Below are 20,011 nucleotides of genomic sequence, written 5' to 3' on the forward strand. Positions count from 1 at the left end.
TTCATGAACTTGAGGTGAAATAACGCCCTTAAAATAAGCTGATAATTCTAATGAAATGTTAAGCATTTTAAATACGTTGCCATAGCATCTTAGACTACGTCAACACGCTGCCACCGATATAATAACATTTGGTAAAGAAAAAGGGTACATATGATAAATTATATAAAAATATATAGTATTCAACTTTTCACACAAAGTGATCAAAGCTTTGGTTGTATTCACTTTAACTGCATTTACTCTGTAACATTAGTTGTTTTCAAAGGCTTGAACATTGTACAATGTAAAATATGCAATATTTTATTCTAAATGAATTTCATAAAGAATGTACAGTAAAATCATGCAATAGAAGTATCACATGTCTACTTAAGGCACAAATCCTGCTGGTTGATGTTAATGGGTACAGTCACAAATTGAAGTTGAAGCAAAACTCTTGATGTGTTTTAGTGAAAACAAAAGGTTTTGTGCCGTGATCAGTCTCTGTGTGTTCAGTTGTCTCCTGGGGCCCTTGCAGGGTGTGCGTCTCTTGAGATTGGTCTGTTTTGTCAGTGGGTTGTGTGTTCCTCTCGGCTCTCCGGTGGAACACTGGTTTGCACTCAGAGACCGTGGTGACTCGGGCAGAGGTCATTGCTATGGGGAAAGAGACAGCAATTTTATACCATATGCATAAGGTCAGGGGTTTAGGGGGAGGGGTTAGTGAACAAGTTTAGGTGAAAAAAAAACAGTGTAAAATTGAAGGGGGAAAAAATGCTTCAAATAAATACAAAACTATTAAAGCAGAGCTGCCAACTTCTGAGTTCAGCTTAGAGTGAGAATTATAATATTGATACAAATTTCACAATTTGATATGATTCGTAAGCTTGTGATTTGATTCCGATCTCGATTTCAATCAGATTAAATTTCATTTCGGTACTGTATATCAGGTAAAAATATGATATGATGAAAGAATTTTCTTTTTTGGGTCCCTTTAACAGATTTGCATACAATTGCAGAGGCAGTTTTTATAATAATAACGTTATAATAATAACCTTTTAGTGATACAAGGAATGTAATATAGTGCGTTGTTTTTTGCAAAATGCTCCTTTCTAGAGTTCATATTTCTATCTAATCTTTCTAACATACTATGGACACTGAGTGGCTTTTCCTGGCCCTGAAACACTGGCTGAGCGAATACATGAGACATTTCAAAAAGTTGTAGTTTCTTTTAGAATACCTTCTTATGTTCATGTTTATTTTGTGCTATAATTATAGAAAGGAGGAAGAGATGGCCACTACAGCAATCTCTCACAACACAATTAAAGAGCACATTTATTGTTTAAAAAAATAAACTACTCTATCTTCTCTATCAGCAAATTGTCAGTGTCCGCTTTGCTCCTTGATGTATTTTAAAAGGGGTTGGCAACCCTGTTAAAGTAAATAAATAGTAAATGGTGAAATAAATAATAACCAACAGCACAGTAAACAGATAAAACACATAATAGAAACTAAATATTTAAATTAGGCCTTTAAACATTTAAAAATATCTGGGTCCCTCACACAAGGATATTTGGGTTGGGCATGTAAAATATTGAAAACCCCTGTTGTAAAAAAGGTATGCATATATAAATGTAGATTTATGCTGCTGCCTTACATGACTGAATGAGCTTGAACTGTCTGGCTCTTTCCTCCTCGATCTTCTTCCTGTAGTCCCCTGAGATCGCTCGCATTACCTGCCTCTTCTTCACCAAAGGAGCTTTGGAGCTTCGTAAAGTCTTCAGAGCACGACTTGCTTCTTCCCCTGAACGGAGACATAAAGGTGTGTTAACGCCATATCGTAATTACCGTAAAAAGTGTTCACGCAGCATATGCATAGAGAGAGGTCCAGTATATTTGTCCAGAGTTTGTGTAAGTGTATATATATATAGATGTTGTATTTGTAGTGTTGACAGTCACACTCACTTTGTTTGCTGGAGGTTTTTTGAGTTCTCAGGCCCAGCTCGAGCTGTTCGATGCACCAGTCCAGCTCTCGATTCAGCTGCTCATCGGGAGTCTAATACACACACAGTTATAAGCTCAACTTATTGCTTTGCAACAGCTTATTCATGCAAACACACTGATAAATAAAGTATATATGAAGTATATGTAAATATTTAATGTACATTTTTGTTTTGTTTTCTACGTGGTCCTTGATTTTAAAAGCATGCAATTTGTGCTTACTAATTCTGTGGACTCTTGTTTAGATGTTTCCTCAGCTGTGCTTTTTATTCCTTTCTGCTGACTGTCTTTCCCATCAGCGGCTGTTTTTTTCTTCTTCTTCTTCTTGTGTTTTTTAGCACAGGCAGGAGCCTCAGAGCTTTGGGCTGCTGTTTTGGGGTCCACCACTGTGTCAGAATCCGCCTCTCCACTCTTACCATCCGTGCTTTTCTCATTTCCCAGCATTCTGGGTGTTCCTGGAAAGCATATATAAATTGAGAGGATTTATCTGGATGTTACTAAGCCATATATTGTTTAATAAAATAAAACAAAAGTAGTCAAAATTACGCGTATATTCAATGAATTCCCCTTGAATGGTTTATGGAAATCATACCTGTTCCATTTGACTCCTCTGTCATAGCTGGAGTTTGAATCTTCTGAAACCCAAATTCGTAGTCTATACACAAACGGTCAACTATCAAGTGTGCAGCACTTAAGGAAAAAAAAATCGAACAGTAATGTGACAAAGTCAGGTAATATTACTTCTGTTCTGAATTTTACAAATTTGAGCTTCTCGTGAGTTAAATTCACATATGTGCGCATCAATCAAAGGGTTCCGCCGATAACAAATTCGCTATTCTAAAGGTTCCTACTGCAGCGTGAGATAATTTGCAATGGTAACACAAAGACTGCACTAAAAAACTAGATTATCTCAAAAGCATTTAACTTCATTGTTTTCAGGGCAACGATTGTTGCATTAATGTATCAATAACATTTTGTAGTAGTTATTATTAAAATGAACCGTAAGGGACGTTTTTTTCTTACAAAGTGGTTATGTAGCCTAATCGACGACTGCAGGACTAGAAATGAAAAGCTTTTTAAAACCCCGATGTTTCACGAAGATTTTGATCAACAGTCATGAAGCCATTGGAAACAGTTAACCGTTTAAACAACCTCAATTCATCTGCAGAAACAAACCGAAAAGTATTTTAACATGTACATCAAAATCGCGCTATAACTATTATAAATAAATACTAAAGAAGGGTAAAATCTCCCCCTCGGCCCTTCAGCCAATGAGAGGCGGAGTGGGCGTGGCTTAACGCGCGCACAGACGTCAGTGCCTGTATAAATATAGGGAAGCTTGCGTTGCGCGTGACCGACGTTCCTTGTTTTGGGTTTGACGGATTAACCGAAACAAAAAATCGTAAGTATCGTTTACATTCGGTATTTAACTAAAAATCACCGATCGTATCGTGAATTTAACACTCTAAAGATTATATGTATATAATTTTTTAGAACACCGGTCATCTTTCAGTCTGTTTTCGGTATTTGAATTCGCAAGCGGCGGTTTTAGATAATTTTTGTCGCGGTAGCAACGAGCTAAGCTAACGAGCGTGAGTTCATATTTACTTGTGCTTTAGTTTAGAAGTTTTTCGATATTTTAACATTAAGTATGTGCTTTTAGTACGTAATCTAACAACACGTGTCGTTTTTCTTTTAAACACTTTTATATGGAGTTTCTGAATTGTCGGTGTAGACAAAGAGAAGGCTATAATTGGTGTTCTTGGGCGCCATGTTACACATAAAGGCAGAAACGTGTCTGTGTCTCATCCTGAGATGGTGGACTTCACTACTGCATTATTCCGCGCTTCTACATTTCAATTTGCCGGTTGTTTCTCATCTCTTTCGCTCTAATTTAAGCGGACATGGCGTATTTGTAGTACCAGTTGCTGAATGGTTGAATGAAACCGACTACCGTTGAAGATATTTGCCTTCAGGCAATGTGTGTGTGCGTTGAATGGGACTTGGTTATGTGTGTGCGTGTGTGACCCAGTGTCCCACTGTGAGTTGTTCAGTTTATTGTTTCGCTACAACACGCGTTTCTACCCATTTATCCAAATTACTTTACTCACAAATCAATTCTTAAAATCCGTACGTTTATAAAATCTAACTTTTTTATTTAGCCAGCTTTAAGGTGCACGGTCATGTTTGATATCCTAAATGGCGCCACCAGGTTGTACATTAGCATATAGGGTATTGCTAATTTGCTATGGTCCTTTCCTAAACATAAAGTTCTTTATTGCATGACTTCATTATGGGCGGGACCGAAAGAGTTTTGTTGTTGATGACGTCACTGCATGCGGAATCCCCCGCGGCTGTTGTTCATCTTATCGGCTGTTGTTTCTCTTTAGACCGCTACATTAGAGTGCCATGGCACGTACTAAACAGACTGCCCGTAAATCCACCGGTGGTAAAGCCCCCAGGAAGCAGCTGGCCACCAAAGCGGCCAGGAAGAGTGCGCCGTCTACAGGTGGAGTCAAGAAGCCCCACAGATACCGGTGAGAAACAGAAATTGTTTATAGACTATTTTGCTAGATGTAAATACTGGTCCAGGAACACTTCCCGTTTCAGTTTGTAACTGTTTTCTTTATTTCACATGTAAAGAAAACGTCTTAAAGATTTGTTTAACTTTTTGATTCAGTTTTATATGTTCTGTTGGTTGTATTTTATCCCAGCTTTTATGTAGTGTTAAAAAAACTGAAACAGGAAGTGCTTCTGGACCAGTGTTTACATCTTGCAAAATGGTCTATATATGCACGTCCATGTATATGCAAACCTTTATATAGATTATTTTTTGTATGCATTTAAATGCATGTACATTTATTCACATTTCACTATGCAAGCATGTGATTCATGATCATGCCTGTGTATACTGTGTAATATATTGTTTGTATATGCATGTATGCTTTATGTATGCAGTGCATATTATGTACATGTAAATTGCATATAATTTTTTACATGCATATTGTGTGTATATAATGGTACTTTGCATTTTTTATTTTTTTTAAATCCCAACAGCTACTAAATGCATTTTTTTTTTCTGCCTTTCCCCCAGTCCAGGAACCGTGGCTCTTCGTGAGATTCGTCGGTACCAGAAGTCCACCGAGTTGCTGATCCGCAAGCTTCCGTTCCAGCGTCTGGTTCGTGAGATTGCTCAGGATTTCAAGACCGACTTGCGTTTCCAGAGCGCTGCCATTGGTGCCCTGCAGGTGCGTCTTCTAGTTCTCTACCTAATGCAGCAGATCAAATCATTTTTGTCCCCTATTGTCCACAATATTTCACCGCCCCTGTAATCCATTTCAGCCCAATAAAATATTTTAGGGCTTTGCATAACTAAGATGTATATTTATTAAAATAACCAAATATTTAGATGTACTTCCTGACCTAATACTTTATTTTGGGTCTCTCCTAATATTATGTCTTTGAATTGTAGGAGGCAAGCGAAGCATACCTGGTGGGTCTGTTTGAGGACACTAACTTGTGCGCCATCCATGCCAAACGTGTCACCATCATGCCCAAAGACATCCAGTTGGCTCGTCGAATCCGTGGGGAGCGTGCTTAAACTTTACCATTTACTCAGCTCTATTTTTGTGTGTGGAGGAAGATATGAGGGATGGGTTTGTCGGGTGGGTGGGTCGGGTGGGAGGGGCATTGGGGTTCTTGCGCTCTTGACTATAAATGCCTGTGTAGTTTAAGTTTATTTTTTGTATTTTTTGGTAGTTGCGGTAGGGGAGGGGTATCTTGTGGTTAAAGTTGATAGTAGGGGGGGCAGCGTCAGAACATTCCGGGAGCTCCTCAGGGTTTTAAAGTTTGTATTTTAGACTTTCATATACCTCTGCCTAGTCTGCATGCTTCATGATGAATTAGAATGTCCATTTGATTTCTATCGTTATTATATTGGGTTTCTCTTCTATTGTGGCCATTTGGTTGTAAATAAACTTTCCACTACCTCAGTCTTGCTGCTGTTCATTTTGTCTTCATTCTGTTTTACTTTTGCCATATTTTTGAAGTTTGAGGCATCTAGATCAAGAAGAACTTGTCTTGTAGAGTCACTGTCTTGAGGAGTTTAGCTCCAACCCTAACTCACCTTTCTATATCTTTTCTAGTAATCCTGACGACCTTGAATGGCTCGTTCAGGTTTGATTACAAAAGTTGCAATTCAGTGATCTAGATGCTAATGTCCAAAAAGTTAAATTTTTAACATTAATATGAGTTTACTTGATGCCTTTTAGGACCTGAAAATTCTACCTTGTAGATTTGACCATGTTGTCCAGTAAAAAAGATGTCCCTTATTTCATTAAGATTCACTAAATTAGTTTAATGTCATGTTTTAATTCAAATTTCAAAGTCATTTACCCCAAGTTTCACAGATTTGTACAACTTGTAAAGTCAGAGCCATTGTTTTGTCAAGATGCACACCAGTGTTTCTTCTAAAGCACCTTTATGATAGCTACTTAATGTCTTGAATTTAAGCCTAATCCTGGTTTAATCCAAACCCTGTCTTTGAAACCAGGCCTTAGAGTAAAAACCAACCACTAAAACAAGTTTACACATTTTATTATACAGATCAAGTATTTGTTATACAGATCATTACTTTATGAAGACCCATACTCATGAGTTTCCCTGATCCCTAAATCAGCAATCACATCACAATTGCAATTCAGAAGTTTCTCCATTAGGCTTTCCAATATAAATCTCACTGCACTCGTAGTGTGGACGGTCCAATTGACATTTCAACGAGTTTGATTTCTGACTCTTTGGAGAATGCATTTTTACTTCTGAAGGCATTAATAAATGATAAATATCACAAATGCAAACTGTCTCTTAAGCCACTATGATGGTTTGTTTTTGACGTCGACTTCCTCCTGTTCTTCATCGGACAGCAGTCCTGGTAAATGTTCATACAGGTTTTTCTCCAGAGACTTGTCTATCTCGCTCTCTTTCCTGAATGCGCACCAGAGGAGGAAGCCCACTCCAAAGAGGCTGATGGGTAAAACTTTCCACCAGGGACGCTCGTAATTGCTGCCCAGGGAACGGTCCACATTCCAGGTTCGGTGACTGGCTTTGCTGGTCGAGAACTTAATGGGCTGGTTTATTACTTCATCATCATCATTATCATCTGGAGGTTTTCTGGACTTTGCATAAAGCTGTGATGTAATGGACAGCATCCTTGTGGCACATGGTCTACAGGTAGAAAAGTAATGAATATTTAATAAAACATTACTTTTATAGATCTGCTTAAATATAACACCATTAGAGATATTCTAAATACATCCAGTGTTTATTTTTTGTCAAATACAGTAATGTATACATTGATGTCCCTCTAGCCAAGGTCAGCTCGATTTAAGAGATCATAAAAGAGTGTTTATCAAAAAAGAAATCCGTTTAAGAAATACATTTCAATGATCAACAAAAAATGTCTCAATTAACTAAATGTTTGTCTTTATTAATGTCCAACGCAGAGCAATTTGTCAGCACAAACCCTATCGAGATGAATGGTTATTTTTCATAATCAATACAAGGACGAAATATTCGCTTACCTTAAATTCACATTCCTTCGGCTTGTAAAAACATTGTGACTTAAAGAAATTCGTGATAAATTAAAGCAGGCTTTAGACATCTTGACAACTTCTTCATATCAGACGTTTCTCTCTCTCAGGTCATGTAACGAGTGTGCTTCTGTCAAATTCCACCCGGGAGGCAACTACAGTTAACTGAAATGTAGTTCCGCTTTGATTTTTATACGTTTTTAGAGAATAGTTTGTCTAATCACTTCACATATACGATTGAACTGCTCACAATACAACTATTATAAAACAATTATCGTATTCGAATAAAGTGTAAATGTAATAAAGTGTGTTCTAAGATAGATTACGTGACAGCGCATTTAAGGACTACATTACCCTGAGCTCTGAGTATCAACCAATCAGCAATGCATATTTTCATAGCTCCTCGAACGTCATCATGCGTGGTCTGGATTCCGTTTTCATGGCGCTGCCCGTTCACACGTGAATCTGAGGACGATTTTTTGTTTGGCTCGTAAGTAAACGTAACACGCATTTATTAACTTTCTTCGACTAGTAGATTAGTTTGTGTGTCCTGGGTGATTTAAAGCGCATGAATGCATTTCTGTGGCTATTTTACTATACGATTAAATCATAAGAAGCTGTTTCTGATTATTTTTACTTCCAGTTTGATATATGTTTGGGTTAATTTATTAACTGGTTTTGAAAGAAGGCTCACTAAGACTGTATTTATCAGTAAAACACAGTAATTATTTGACACAATTTAAAATAACTTGAAATGTTTAAATGTAATTTATTCCTGTGATTTGCAGCATCATTACTTCAGTCTGCAGTGTCGCATGATCCTTCAGAAATCATTCTAATATGCTGATTGGCTGCACATTTCTGATTATTATAATAACGTTGAATGCAGTTGTGCGCTGCTTAATATTTTAGTGGAAATCATTTTTTCAGTATTGTTTGCTGAATAGAAAGTTCAAAAGAGCAGTGTATATTTGAAAATAAAAATATTTTGTAACATTATAAGTGTCTGTCACTTTTGTGACAAATTATACACTTTAGTACAGTAGTGTATGTTGTAATCAGTTCCCAACATGTGCTATTTTTTCCCCACTCAGATCTGGCGCTATGACGAAGAGTCAAGGTCTTGTGCTTCAGTCCGATTCTCACAAAAAAAAGAAACTCAAACTCAATGTAGAAGAAATCACATATGTACAAGATGAGAAAAAGGAGGAGATGAATGGAAAGAAGAAAAATAAGAAAAGAAAAGCTGAGGATGAGGTGTGTGGTTATAATAGTACTCTATCATTTAATCTAATAACAAATGTTATTGATATGATTTTTAAAATTAATGTTAAAAGCTTACTCTGCATTTAAAATTGTGCACTGACTATAATTATTTATTTATTATTTATTTTTTTTAAATGAAAGGTGCTTGAAACAAGTACACAATTAAATGGAGATCATGAAGAGAATAAACGCAAGAAGAAGAAAAAGAAGTCTGAAGTGAGTGAAAGTGATTTTCCTTTTTAAAAGAATGAATTATATGACTGCATATGAATATACACGTTTTATCTAAAAGGCTAAATGTAAATTTACATTTTTACAAGCTGAAAAAAATCCATCTATTTGAGTTAAAATCACCATGTAGTATGTGTATATATATATATATATATATATATATATATATATTAGAGCTGTGTGATTCTGGAGAAATTGAGTGTCACAATTTAGTTTGTTTAAAACCGAGGTCACGATTTTGACAACTATACAAAATAAAATGTAAAAAATGAAAAAAGTGACTGCTGCAGTCTATTTAAATATTTTTAATTAATTAGATTAACCATAGATTAAAAAAAAAAATTAGTTTGAATGAATGATTCAATGAGTCGCTCATAAAGACTTCACTTCTATCATTACTTTAACTAGGTTAAGAACGGAGGAAAGATTAAATAGATTTAAGGATGCTCTTATGAAAGAACAATGGGATAATGTTTATAGTACAAATAATGTTAATAAGGCTTATGAATTATTTGTTGAAAAGTATCTATGGTTATATAACAAAAATTGTCCTATAAAAACAATGAATAATAGAGCAAGAAATAATAAAAAACCTTGGTTAACGAAGGGTATATCGAAAGCGTGTAAAAAGAAGAATAAGCTTTATCGGGATTTTGTAAAATATCGGACAGCTAATGCAGAAAAAAAATATAAAGCCTATAAAAATAAGCTAACTTCTATAATGAGACGTGCAAAGAAAGATTATTATACAAACTTGTTGATAGATAATAAAAGTAATATCAAAAGAATGTGGAAAGTCTTAAGGGAGGTCATGGGCAGTGAAGTAAATTGTTGTCAGCCATTATATTTAACGAATGAACAGAATCTGGAGATAAGTGGTGGAAAAATGGCTGATGAATTTAATTCTTTTTTTTGTAATGTCGGTCCAAATCTTGCCAAAACTATACCACTACATAATGAAAATAAAAGCTGGACAGGTGAAAGTAGAGTCATTAAATCTCTCTTTCTTGATGAAGTTGGTGAGAATGAAATTATTTCTACTGTATCTAAATTAAAAAGTAAATATTCATGTGATAGTGATGGCTTAGATATGTATATCGTCAAAGAAACTATAAGTTGTATTAGTAGACCATTAAAATATATTATAAATTTGTCTTTTAATTTAGGTTTTTTTCCAGAAAAAATGAAGGTGGCTAAAATTATTCCCTTATTTAAATCTGGTGATAAGCATAGTCTCACAAATTATAGGCCTATATCGCTGCTTTCCCAATTTTCGAAAATTATTGAGAAGCTTTTTGTTAAAAAATTTGATTGTTTTCTTGAAAAAAATTCATTGATACATGATAATCAGTTTGGGTTTCGAAGCACCCGCTCAACATCTATGGCTTTGATGAAAATCACAGAAGATATTACTACAGAATTGGAGAAAAAAAATCATACGATTGGTGTTTTTATTGATCTTAAAAAGGCCTTCGACACCCTTGATCATGGTATATTGATATCTAAATTACAGACATATGGAATTAGAGGTGTAGTATTAAATTGGATTATTAGTTATTTAGAAAATAGACAACAATATGTTGAGTATTTAGGCCATGAATCTAAGTTGGAACTTATTCAATGTGGAGTCCCTCAAGGCTCTGTGCTGGGGCCTAAGTTATTTTCTTTATATATTAATGATCTCTGTGAGGAATCAAAGATTTTACGTTTTGTTCTTTTTGCAGACGATACAAATTTTTTTGCATCAGGGAAAAACTTAAACGTATTAGTGAAAACTATTGAACAAGAATTGGTCCTACTTCAGAAATGGTTTAATAAAAATAGACTGTCATTAAATTTAAGTAAAACAAAATTTATGCTATTTACAAATCAAAAATGTTTTGACAATGTTAGTCTGAGTTTTAATGGAATAATTATTGAGAGAGTGTCAGAATTTAGGTTTTTAGGAGTACTCATTGATGAAAAACTTAAATGGAAGTCACACATAGCTTATGTAAGAAATAAAATTTGTAGAAACATTGCCGTTATGAGTAAAGTAAAGTTTATGTTAAATTGTAAGGCAATGAGAATTCTGTATTGTTCTTTTATTTTGCCATATTTAATGTATTGTTTGGAGATTTGGGGGAATTCTTATTTTACAAATTTAGCGCCCTTGTTTATTTTGCAAAAAAGGGCTTTGAGAATAATTCATGGAGTTGCTCCCAGAGAACACACTACAGGACTGTTTCTGGAGTCAGGGCTACTTAAATTGAAGGACTTGGTTTCTTTACAAACTTTGTTAGTTGTTCACAAAGCTAAACACTGCCTGTTACCGTGTGGACTGCAAACCCTTTTCACTTTAAACAGTGAGACAAGCAGAAGAAATAATGACTTCAAACAACCTTTTGCTGGCAATACCCTCAAACAAATGTGTGTTTCAGTCTCCGGTGTGAAAAGATGGAATCTTCTAGAAAATGATCTAAAATGTTGTTCAAATATCTTACAATTTAAATATAATTATAAACAAAAGATACTTAAAGTCAATAAAGAAGAATGTGAAAACTAATAGAATTATTACAATAATTATGCTTTCGTTGCTATTTTGGCTGTTGGATCTGTCATTATTTTATCCTTGTTGTTTTTTTGTTTATCTAGTATCATGTAAGCAGAATTAGTATTAATAGATAATAATAATAATATTAATTATAATAATAATAGACAAAGAGAGAAAAATGTGTTATAATTGAAGGTAGATTATATCTGGTTTGGGCTTGTCGTATGTGTATGTGCATGTGTATATATATATTTTTTCTTTTTCTTTAAGTTTTCTGTTGTTTGTCATTTTATGTTGGTGAGGTCATCTAATTTGTGAATCTTGTTTATAGGAATGGGGTAGGAGCTTATAAGATTTTTTTCTTCATCCTACTCCTGTTCTTTTCTTTGTCATGGAATGTACTTTGTGTTGGTTTGATTTGTTAAATTGTTTTTGTGGTATTTCGTGTTGCATTACCATGAAAAGAAAGAATAGAAAATAAATGAAATGAAATTACTTGACGAATCAGTGTTTTTGAACAATTCTCCTAAATGATTCAATAACAAATAAATATATTTTTTATCAGTCTCTTGTTGTTATTGATACTGATGCGGTTAAAAATATATTTGTGAAGCCGTTTTATATCAATAGATGACTTCTGCTCTCTGTGGATCACTGTGATCATGCTTGTTGAAAGTTTAATAGACATGATAGAATAGTTATATATATATGATATCTTGTGTGTATGTTTTCAGGTGTGTGTTCCTGTAGAAAGCATCACAGAGGAACCGCAGGATACTGAACCGATGGAGGAAACACACAAGCAAAAGAAAAAGAAACAGAAGGTAATGAGAAATACTTTGCTTTTATATTTTATGCTTGTCAACGTTTTGGGATGATGGGCAATGCTGTGAAGAGAGTTGATGCTGAATACTTGTGCTGTAAAATTCACAAATCTCTTTGATAGAACGACACATATTTTCTAGTCCTCTCTAATCCATTTGGTTCTCTGGAGGAATTGAATTTCTGTTTGTGAGCTAATTTTATTTAAATGCTGTGAATATATCTTTTAATGGATGTTTTGAATTAGCAGGACTCTGAAGCTGTTGTTCCTGAATCGGATCCGGTGACGCCACAGGAAGAGGAAACAAACACACACACTGCTAAAGAGAAGAAACAGAAGAAGAGAAAGAAAAGTGCAGCGGAGGTGAGTTCAGTTTATCATGGTTATTTATGAAATGATCCTCAACTCTCATAGTGTTTTGCATTACGGCATGAATTACTAGGGATGTCCCGATCCGATCCACGGCATCGGTATCGCGCCGATACCGGCCCAGAACGCTAGATCGGAGATCGGAGGGGAGAAAAAAATATGAGCGATATCCAGTTTAGCGGCGCAGCCTGTCACGTGATGATTGTTGTGTTTACGCACACGCGCGCAGAGAATCACTCTCGCTTTGCGTGTCAAGAGCGAAAGTTTGAAGCGAAATTTACGCGCGTGACGCGCGTCAGAATCAAAATCCGTTGGCGGTCATTGTTTTTATGTCGACCGAGCATTCATCAAGAGAGTTACCGCTCTGTATTTACTCTGGATAGCAGAACAGCGGCGTGGGGATCATCGTCGCCGTATATTTGTGTCCACCGGACCCTTCGGAGCCGAACCGTTTGGCGAGTTTCACCATTTGCTCGCTCCAGGAGCTGCGCTGGATGACGGCCGCTGTCAGCGGTACTTCCGCCTGTCACGCGCCCAGTTTGATGACCTGTTGTCCCGCATCTGAGCGAGGATCACCCTCGCCCGGCCCCTCATCCATCTAATCTAGCTGTCATTTATTTTTGTTTTGATAATAAATAGAGCCAGCCTTCAAAAGTTATTAACCTGTCCTGTGATTTTTTTCTCTCTCTCACGTCCAGACACGAATTTATGCACATATGTTGATTGTCTTTACAACATAATACTATTTCTAGATATGGAATGAATAACATTCAATACAAAATGAACATGTCTCCATATAGAAATAATGTTTTAAGTGATGAAACATTTGCTTTGTTGTGCATAATCCCACCATGCATTTAGTCATATTAACAAAATAATTTATTGAAGCATCCAGACACTTCACCACGTGAGCAAGCAGCTAGGCTCCTGATTGGTTAACGCGGCGCGAATTCACGCCAAAGTTCAGCCAACTTGACGCGCGGATGAGGCGTATTCGCGTCTTCCGCGCCGCGCTCCACGCCTCATTCGCGCCGCAGGAATTTTTCTTGCATTGACTTAACATTGAAATCATTCGCGCCTGACGCCCTATTCGCGTCCGGTGTGAACGTAGCATTAGTGCGTCGAAGTTGTGATAGCGCTGTCGGCTAACGCGAAATGCTACTATTTACATTCCATGGATGTTTATGTTTTGGACTAAAAACTTCTTCAAATTGGATTGTATGGACGCTTTACAGTGAAACCAAACCATTTTTGTTGGAATGTGGACTAACAGATGGCTAATTGGTGAGTTTCTTCCAGTTTGTGTTGGTTTGTTTTGGCAGTTGGTGGTCTGACAAAGAGACAGATTGTGCCCGCTGTGTTGATTGTATCTTAAAATGGTTTACGTCGTTCGAATCACGAGTTTCTCAGCTTTCCAAAGATATGTATTATGTTTACTTTTGTGTTTGTTTTGTTTTGTCTTTCACAAAGTTAAACCTATAAACCACCCTGTGGGCCGTATACGGCACGTCGGACCACGAAAAAAAAAATATCGGACTAATATCGGTATCGGCAAAAGCCAAAGGTGCGGCATCGGTATCGGTATCGGAAGTGAAAAAGTGGTATCGGGACATCCCTATGAATTACCATATTGGGTAACACTTTACAATAACGTCTCATTTGTTAACATTAGTTATCTTTAATACATTACTTAAAGGAGTAGTTCACTTTAAAATTCATGTTCGTGATTTTCCTGTTTGAACTCGTTCATCAAACGAACGAATATTTTCCTGAGTCAATTCGTTCATTTCGTTCATTTCGTTTGTTGAATGAAACAAATGACATGAAAAAGATTCATTTATTTGGATGAACGAGTTCGAACAGGAGAGTCACGAACGCGCATCACAGAACAGAGCAAGGCGAGCATTTGTGCTTATAAAACTTAAACTTTTTTTTTGTTTTTTTTTTTAAATGAGCGATCGTTTCACTTGATAAGACCCTTATTCATCGTCTGGTGTCGTTTAAAGCCCTTTGAAGCTGCTCTGAAACTCTCATTTGGACCTTGAACCGTTTGGTTCCCATTGAAGTCCATTATATGAAAAAAATCCTGGATTGTTTTCATCAAAAACCTTAATTTCTTTTCGACTGAAGAAAGAAAGACATGGACATCTTGGATGGCATGGGGGTGAGTAAATTATCAGCAAAAGTTTTTTTTTTAAAGTGAACTACTCCTTTAACATGAACTGTGAGCAATATATTTTTACAGCATTGGTTAACCTTCGTTAATATTACTTGATAAAACTACAGTTCATTGTTTGTTCATGTTAAAAACAGTCATATTCTGAAATATTTAATGTTTTTAAAACACAATTTATTCCTTCGATCAAAGCATAATTCTCACTCAGCCGTCTTCAGTGTCACATGATCCTTTAGAAATCACTCTAATATGATGATTTGCAGCTCAAGAAACTTTTCTGATTATTATCATCACTGATATTTTAGTTGAAACCATGAGCAGGAGTGTTTGATGAATAGATCGATCAAAAGAACAGCGTTTATTTAAAAGGTTTTGTGTGTTTTTACTGACATATTCAATCACTTGCTTAATATAAGTATTATAGTAATGATTTTATAGGATAAAGTCAAGAACTCGTCCTCCTGTGTCATTACAACATGACTGTTTATCCCACTCGGTCACACACACACTCTCGCCCCTCCTCGCCGCTCCGGAGGTCACGCTCCTCCTCCTCCATATTCTCATGCGAGCACGAATGGTGCGTGTTTGTGCAAGCGACGCATGGACAGGGTGGCGTCGCGCTCACATTCTGCGCGCATGTATGCAGGCAGTGCACGTGATGCGCGACGAACACTTGCAGTTTCTGTCTGAACGTGTTTCCCAGCAGGCTGTAGACGAGCGGGTTCAGGCAGCTGTTGGCGCAGGCCGCCAAGGTCACCACGTGTCCCGTCAGCGGGTAGCGCTGCCACAACGTGTGGTTCCCTCTCCGCCGTGAGGCGTCAGTGTCGCCACTCAGGAGATGGACGCTGATGAAGACGTTCTCCGGAAGCCAGCACACAAAAAACACGCTCACGGCTGCGACGATCATGCGCAGGGCTTTGGTTCGCTGCGGCCTATCGGAGCGCAGAAGCACGCGCGCGATCAGGGTGTAGCAAACGCCCATCACGCAAAAAGGCAGGGCGAATCCCAGCGTCACCTCCAGCCACTGCACCTCGGCCACACCCGCAAAACAGAAGCCACGCCCCCAGCCGTGATGCATGTGCGCTGTAGCGAATGGGATCAGCGTGCAGAGGGTGGCCGCCGCCCAAATGGTCACGCAAGCCCTACGGGCGACGCGCGGATGGTGCGAGGCGGAAGCGGTTTCGGGTAGCGCGCGCGCCCTGAGGCCGGTCAGCGCAAGGCAGCGGTCCAGACTCATCCAGGTGAGCGAGAACACACTGCTGTACATGTTGACCTGCAGGAAGAGCGCCATGCAGGAGCACAGCACGGCGTCGTCGTAGTAGTGCGCGCTCAGGTTGAACACCTCGATGAGCGAGTCCAGCACCAGCACCAGGTCGGCCAGAGCCAAATTGGTGAAGTACAGGTCGGGGGTGCTCATGCGTTGACGAGGGTCAAAGTTCACCAGCAGAATCAGGACGTTACCCACGAGGCCGAGCGGGAAGAACAGGGCGGTGTAGATGCAGGAGAGGAGAAGATTTATGGCGTAGGTGGAGCTCGTTTCGTTGACGTCAATAAGAGGCCAGTGCTGGCTGGAGTGATTCGGTCCGACGGTGGGGTCAAAGGTCATCGGATCTTCCGTCATCTTCCCTTCTATCACTTCCATTGTCCCATAGTGTGGAAATATACTGCCATTTTCCTTCTCTCTTTCAAATACTAAAATGCACAAAGACACATGCACATTAATGTTTAACTATTGATCTTGGTGCATGTTTCAATATATGTGTATTTAATTAAAGGAGTAGTTCACTTTTAAAAATCTTTTGCTGATAATTTACTCACCCCCATGTCATCCAAGATGTCCATGTCTTTCTTTCTTCAGTCGAAAAGAAATTAAGGTTTTTGATGAAAACATTCCAGGATTTTTCTCCATATAATGGACTTCAATGGGAACCAAACGGTTCAAGGTCCAAATGAGAGTTTCAGTGCAGTTTCAAAGGGCTTTAAACGATTTCAGACGATGAATAAGGGTCTTATCAAGGACCCTTCGAGTCATGACTCGGAAAAAGATTCGTTCATTTTGATGAACGAGTTCAAATAGGAGAGTCACGAACGCGCATCACAGAACAGAGCAAGGCGAGTTTTGAGCTTATAAAACTTGAACTTTGTTTTTTAAATGACTGGTTTCGCTTGATAAGACCCTTATTCATCGTCTGGTGTCGTTTAAAGCCCTTTGAAGCTGCACTGAAACTCTCATTTGGCCCTTGAACCGTTTGGTTCCCATTGAAGTCCATTATATGGAGAAAATTCTGGAATGTTTTTATCAAAAACCTTAATTTCTGTTCGACTGAAGAAAGAAAGACATGGACATCTTGGATGTCATGGGGGTGAGGAAATTATCAGCAAAAGTTTTTTAAAAGTGAACTACTCCTTTAATAGTTGATGGTGAACAATACTTCTGCAGCATTTATTAATTATTTGTTAATGTTAAATGTGAAAATGATTAGTTAATCCATGGACTATTTTAGTTGCAGTCACATTCACTATGCTTGGCGAAATCCAGTTATTAAAACAGGAATCTGTGCGATTGGGAGTTTTGCCAAATTATGAAAATATTCCACATACAGATTTCTCCCATTTTCAAGTCGGTCACGTGAATTTTACACACGACACCGACCAACTGAGCCTGCGAGCTGCGCTTTATACATCTCTACGCTATTTACAATAGACAACGGTTTGCCTACAGAATTTTACTAATGTGCATTTTGCTGATTTTCTGTTTATTTACACTAGTAATTCGCTGATGGCTTTAAATGAAATGGTCAACATAATGATCTTACCGTTTGTTTTGAATTAGACTTGTGTCCATATTTATTAACTTGTCTTGGTTTGTTCTTGGATGCATGTGTATATCCTTTAAGGTCATGGAGAAATAAATGTAGAAGTCTGACATTTGTTGTTGGTTTCGTTCTTCGTTCTTCTCCTTCATTCTGCAGACGTTTCTCCTGGTGAATTCTCGCTGTCTCATGTACAAATACGTAAATACAGGAGGACCAGGTTATACACGGACAATGGCCGCCTTTGTTTACCCCAAACAATATGATGGATAAATGCTCCACTAACTAGCTCATCTGAAGATATAAAGTTGCACAGTGAAGGAGAACTCGATTATTTGTGTGTGTGATGGGCAAATTCTCAAAACTAGAGAAATGTATTTCATATATATATAAAATAACAACTGTTGTTTATTTTTGTTCTCCCTCAGTTATTTTAGACAAGGTTAAAATAACAAAGTTTAGTGACACCAACAATGGGTCAATCTTTAAACAAAAAAACAACAAAGTATATTAAAATGTATGTCTGGGCAACAAACTGAAATAAAATAAGTTGAAGTGCTAAAAATAACTAAAACTAGAAATCTTTTTTTTTTTTTAAACAGTAAAATTGACAAAAGCACAGCAAAATTATCCAAAAATGTTACTAATATTAAAACAAACCAAAAAATGTTAAAGTAAAAGCTAAAATATTCAAAATATGAAACAAAAAAGTACTATAATGGTGTATAAATAATATTGCCTTCTATCTTAAATGTCTTAAACTTACACTTTAAAAAATACTGGGTTGTTTTAACCCAGTTTTGGGTCAAATATGGACAAACCCAGCCGTTGGGTTAAATTTGTATAATGCATTTTTAATGACGTTTGGGTTTGTCCATATTTGACCCAAAATTGGGTTAAAACAGTGTGTAATGACTATAATCGGCTCTTGTGATAAAAGCATCTGCTTTATGAATAAATGGTATTTGAATATGATAATTATTCAGAAATTATTTCTCAATCAAAATTAATGTAATTAAGCAGTTCTATTAAACAAATGGCTTTTTGGTTTCTTTGCCATGTGTATACCATTCTAAATTTGGGGGTTGATGAGATATTTTTTCAAACAAATTTTCAACAATGACACATTAAATTGATCAAAAGTGATAGTAAAGACAATTATAATGTTACAAAAGAAATAAATGCTGCTCTTTAGATATTTCTATGTATCAATGAATCTTGAAGAAATGTTGATTTTAAACAGCTCCTGATTTTTCAGAGTTCTGGAGATGTGAACACCTCAGTCCAACAAGAACCGCCTGGAGTGGAGGATGAAAACGGCCTCGACGGAGAGGAAGAACTGAGTCCTGAGGAGAGACGAGTGCTGGAGAGGAAGTTGAAGAAGATTATGAAAAAGGAGGAGAAGAGGAAGCTGAAAGAAGAAGGCAAAAGCACAAAACCGGAAAAGGTCAAGACGAGTGTTGCAGAGACGCAGGCGCTGGAATACCTCACATGGTAGTACAAAAACTTGGATTATCATATGACGTTTCCTTCTTCTATCAGAGATTGTTAAATATTGTTTTAACTGATTTATTTTATGTTTGTTAGTTGGTCTAAGAAACGAGAAGCGTGGAAGTTTAATAAATCCAGGCAAACGTGGTTATTGCAAAACATGTATGACAGCGTGAAGGTATGTGAGAAACATCAATCATCTACATTTTCACACATTTTATCCAGTAATAAAACATGGATCGCATGCTTTCCTACTCATCACAGGGATCATTCTTCTTTTATGTGGCAAAAATGCATGCATTTCTCACTTTTTCAGGTGTCTGATGATCATTTTGAGATGCTGTTACCGTATATTGACGGTCTACAAGGACTGGCACGATCCTCCACACTGCAGAAAGCTGAAGCGATTGTGCGTTGGGAAGGACAAGGAGAAGAGGCAGATACAGCAGATGCTGAGAAGAAGCAACAGAGAGCCAAACAGGTCGTCCAGATGCTGTGATGGACACGTTCATTAAACAAAACATCAAAATTATACGTTTTCTGTCTCTTTGTGAATTTATACATTTTCACCCATTCAAATGAGTAGTCATGATGTCTTTGTATATGTAAACCTTGACATTCCATAAAATAAAATGATTACTTTGTTTGGTTTTAACCTTTAGTGTTGTTTTTTGATCATGTTTTAAAATGTAGCTAGGTAGGTCTTCTACCTAGAAGTCGTTTTTAAAAAAGATTTTACTAACAAAAAAA

General features: G+C 37.1%; 5 protein-coding genes across 8 annotated transcripts; 2 read left to right on the forward strand and 3 right to left on the reverse strand.

The window, feature by feature from the left end:
- Positions 1-207: 207 nt before the first annotated feature.
- Positions 208-3,182, reverse strand: c22h8orf33 (chromosome 22 C8orf33 homolog). The gene is made up of 5 exons (XM_039671781.2): positions 2,564-3,182; positions 2,194-2,426; positions 1,936-2,026; positions 1,628-1,774; positions 208-627 (listed from the first exon to the last, which is right to left on the reverse strand). The coding sequence occupies exons 1-5, from the start codon at positions 2,586-2,588 to the stop codon at positions 404-406; spliced, it is 720 nt and encodes a 239-aa protein (XP_039527715.2). The 5' UTR covers positions 2,589-3,182; the 3' UTR covers positions 208-403.
- A 77-nt stretch (positions 3,183-3,259) lies between these two features.
- On the forward strand, positions 3,260-5,963 carry h3f3d (H3 histone, family 3D). The gene is made up of 4 exons (XM_039671782.2): positions 3,260-3,373; positions 4,362-4,508; positions 5,066-5,219; positions 5,444-5,963. Exons 2-4 carry the CDS (start codon positions 4,381-4,383, stop codon positions 5,570-5,572), a joined length of 411 nt encoding a protein of 136 aa, XP_039527716.1. The 5' UTR covers positions 3,260-3,373; positions 4,362-4,380; the 3' UTR covers positions 5,573-5,963.
- Positions 5,964-6,551: 588 nt separating this feature from the next.
- uqcc4 (ubiquinol-cytochrome c reductase complex assembly factor 4) lies at positions 6,552-7,711 on the reverse strand. The gene is made up of 2 exons (XM_039671728.2): positions 7,551-7,711; positions 6,552-7,194 (listed from the first exon to the last, which is right to left on the reverse strand). The coding sequence occupies exons 1-2, from the start codon at positions 7,628-7,630 to the stop codon at positions 6,843-6,845; spliced, it is 432 nt and encodes a 143-aa protein (XP_039527662.2). The 5' UTR covers positions 7,631-7,711; the 3' UTR covers positions 6,552-6,842.
- A 222-nt stretch (positions 7,712-7,933) lies between these two features.
- On the forward strand, positions 7,934-19,916 carry chlsn (cholesin). 4 transcript variants are annotated; one of them, XM_089125686.1, is made up of 8 exons: positions 7,934-8,049; positions 8,654-8,816; positions 8,967-9,041; positions 12,324-12,413; positions 12,659-12,775; positions 19,014-19,264; positions 19,358-19,439; positions 19,578-19,916. In XM_089125686.1, the coding sequence occupies exons 1-8, from the start codon at positions 7,943-7,945 to the stop codon at positions 19,758-19,760; spliced, it is 1,068 nt and encodes a 355-aa protein (XP_088981812.1). In that variant the 5' UTR covers positions 7,934-7,942; the 3' UTR covers positions 19,761-19,916. The 4 variants fall into 4 exon arrangements, with proteins under 4 accessions (XP_088981812.1, XP_039528484.2, XP_088981813.1 ...); XM_039672550.2 differs by having other exon boundaries at positions 19,029-19,264; XM_089125687.1 differs by having other exon boundaries at positions 12,662-12,775.
- On the reverse strand, positions 15,328-17,865 carry LOC120479777 (G protein-coupled estrogen receptor 1). Its single transcript, XM_039672548.2, has 2 exons — positions 17,774-17,865; positions 15,328-16,649 (listed from the first exon to the last, which is right to left on the reverse strand). The coding sequence occupies exon 2, from the start codon at positions 16,597-16,599 to the stop codon at positions 15,442-15,444; it is 1,158 nt and encodes a 385-aa protein (XP_039528482.2). The 5' UTR covers positions 16,600-16,649; positions 17,774-17,865; the 3' UTR covers positions 15,328-15,441.
- Positions 19,917-20,011: the final 95 nt, after the last annotated feature.

This window comes from Pimephales promelas, chromosome 22, assembly GCF_988280905.1.
Source record: "Pimephales promelas chromosome 22, fPimPro1.hap1.1, whole genome shotgun sequence".
In the NCBI taxonomy this organism is placed as follows: domain Eukaryota; kingdom Metazoa; phylum Chordata; class Actinopteri; order Cypriniformes; family Leuciscidae; genus Pimephales; species Pimephales promelas.

Bases quoted from the DNA above. Each gene is read 5' to 3' on its own strand.
- c22h8orf33 (XM_039671781.2), bottom strand. From the start codon at position 2,588: ATGACAGAGGAGTCAAATGGAACAG. The intron at 2,027-2,193 runs GTAAGCACAAAT...TGTGTGTATTAG, and splicing joins AACAAGAGTCCACAGAATTA to ACTCCCGATGAGCAGCTGAA. The intron at 1,775-1,935 runs GTGAGTGTGACT...GTCTCCGTTCAG, and splicing joins AAAAACCTCCAGCAAACAAA to GGGAAGAAGCAAGTCGTGCT.
- h3f3d (XM_039671782.2), top strand. From the start codon at position 4,381: ATGGCACGTACTAAACAGACTGCCCGTAAATCCACCGGTGGTAAAGCC. The intron at 4,509-5,065 runs GTGAGAAACAGA...CCTTTCCCCCAG, and splicing joins AAGAAGCCCCACAGATACCG to TCCAGGAACCGTGGCTCTTC. The intron at 5,220-5,443 runs GTGCGTCTTCTA...TTTGAATTGTAG, and splicing joins CTGCCATTGGTGCCCTGCAG to GAGGCAAGCGAAGCATACCT.
- uqcc4 (XM_039671728.2), bottom strand. From the start codon at position 7,630: ATGTCTAAAGCCTGCTTTAATTTATCACGAATTTCTTTAAGTCACAAT. The intron at 7,195-7,550 runs GTAAGCGAATAT...TTCTACCTGTAG, and splicing joins CGAAGGAATGTGAATTTAAG to ACCATGTGCCACAAGGATGC.
- chlsn (XM_089125686.1), top strand. From the start codon at position 7,943: ATGCATATTTTCATAGCTCCTCGAACGTCATCATGCGTGGTCTGGATT. The intron at 8,050-8,653 runs GTAAGTAAACGT...TTCCCCACTCAG, and splicing joins GACGATTTTTTGTTTGGCTC to ATCTGGCGCTATGACGAAGA. The intron at 8,817-8,966 runs GTGTGTGGTTAT...TTTAAATGAAAG, and splicing joins AAAGAAAAGCTGAGGATGAG to GTGCTTGAAACAAGTACACA.
- LOC120479777 (XM_039672548.2), bottom strand. From the start codon at position 16,599: ATGGAAGTGATAGAAGGGAAGATGACGGAAGATCCGATGACCTTTGAC.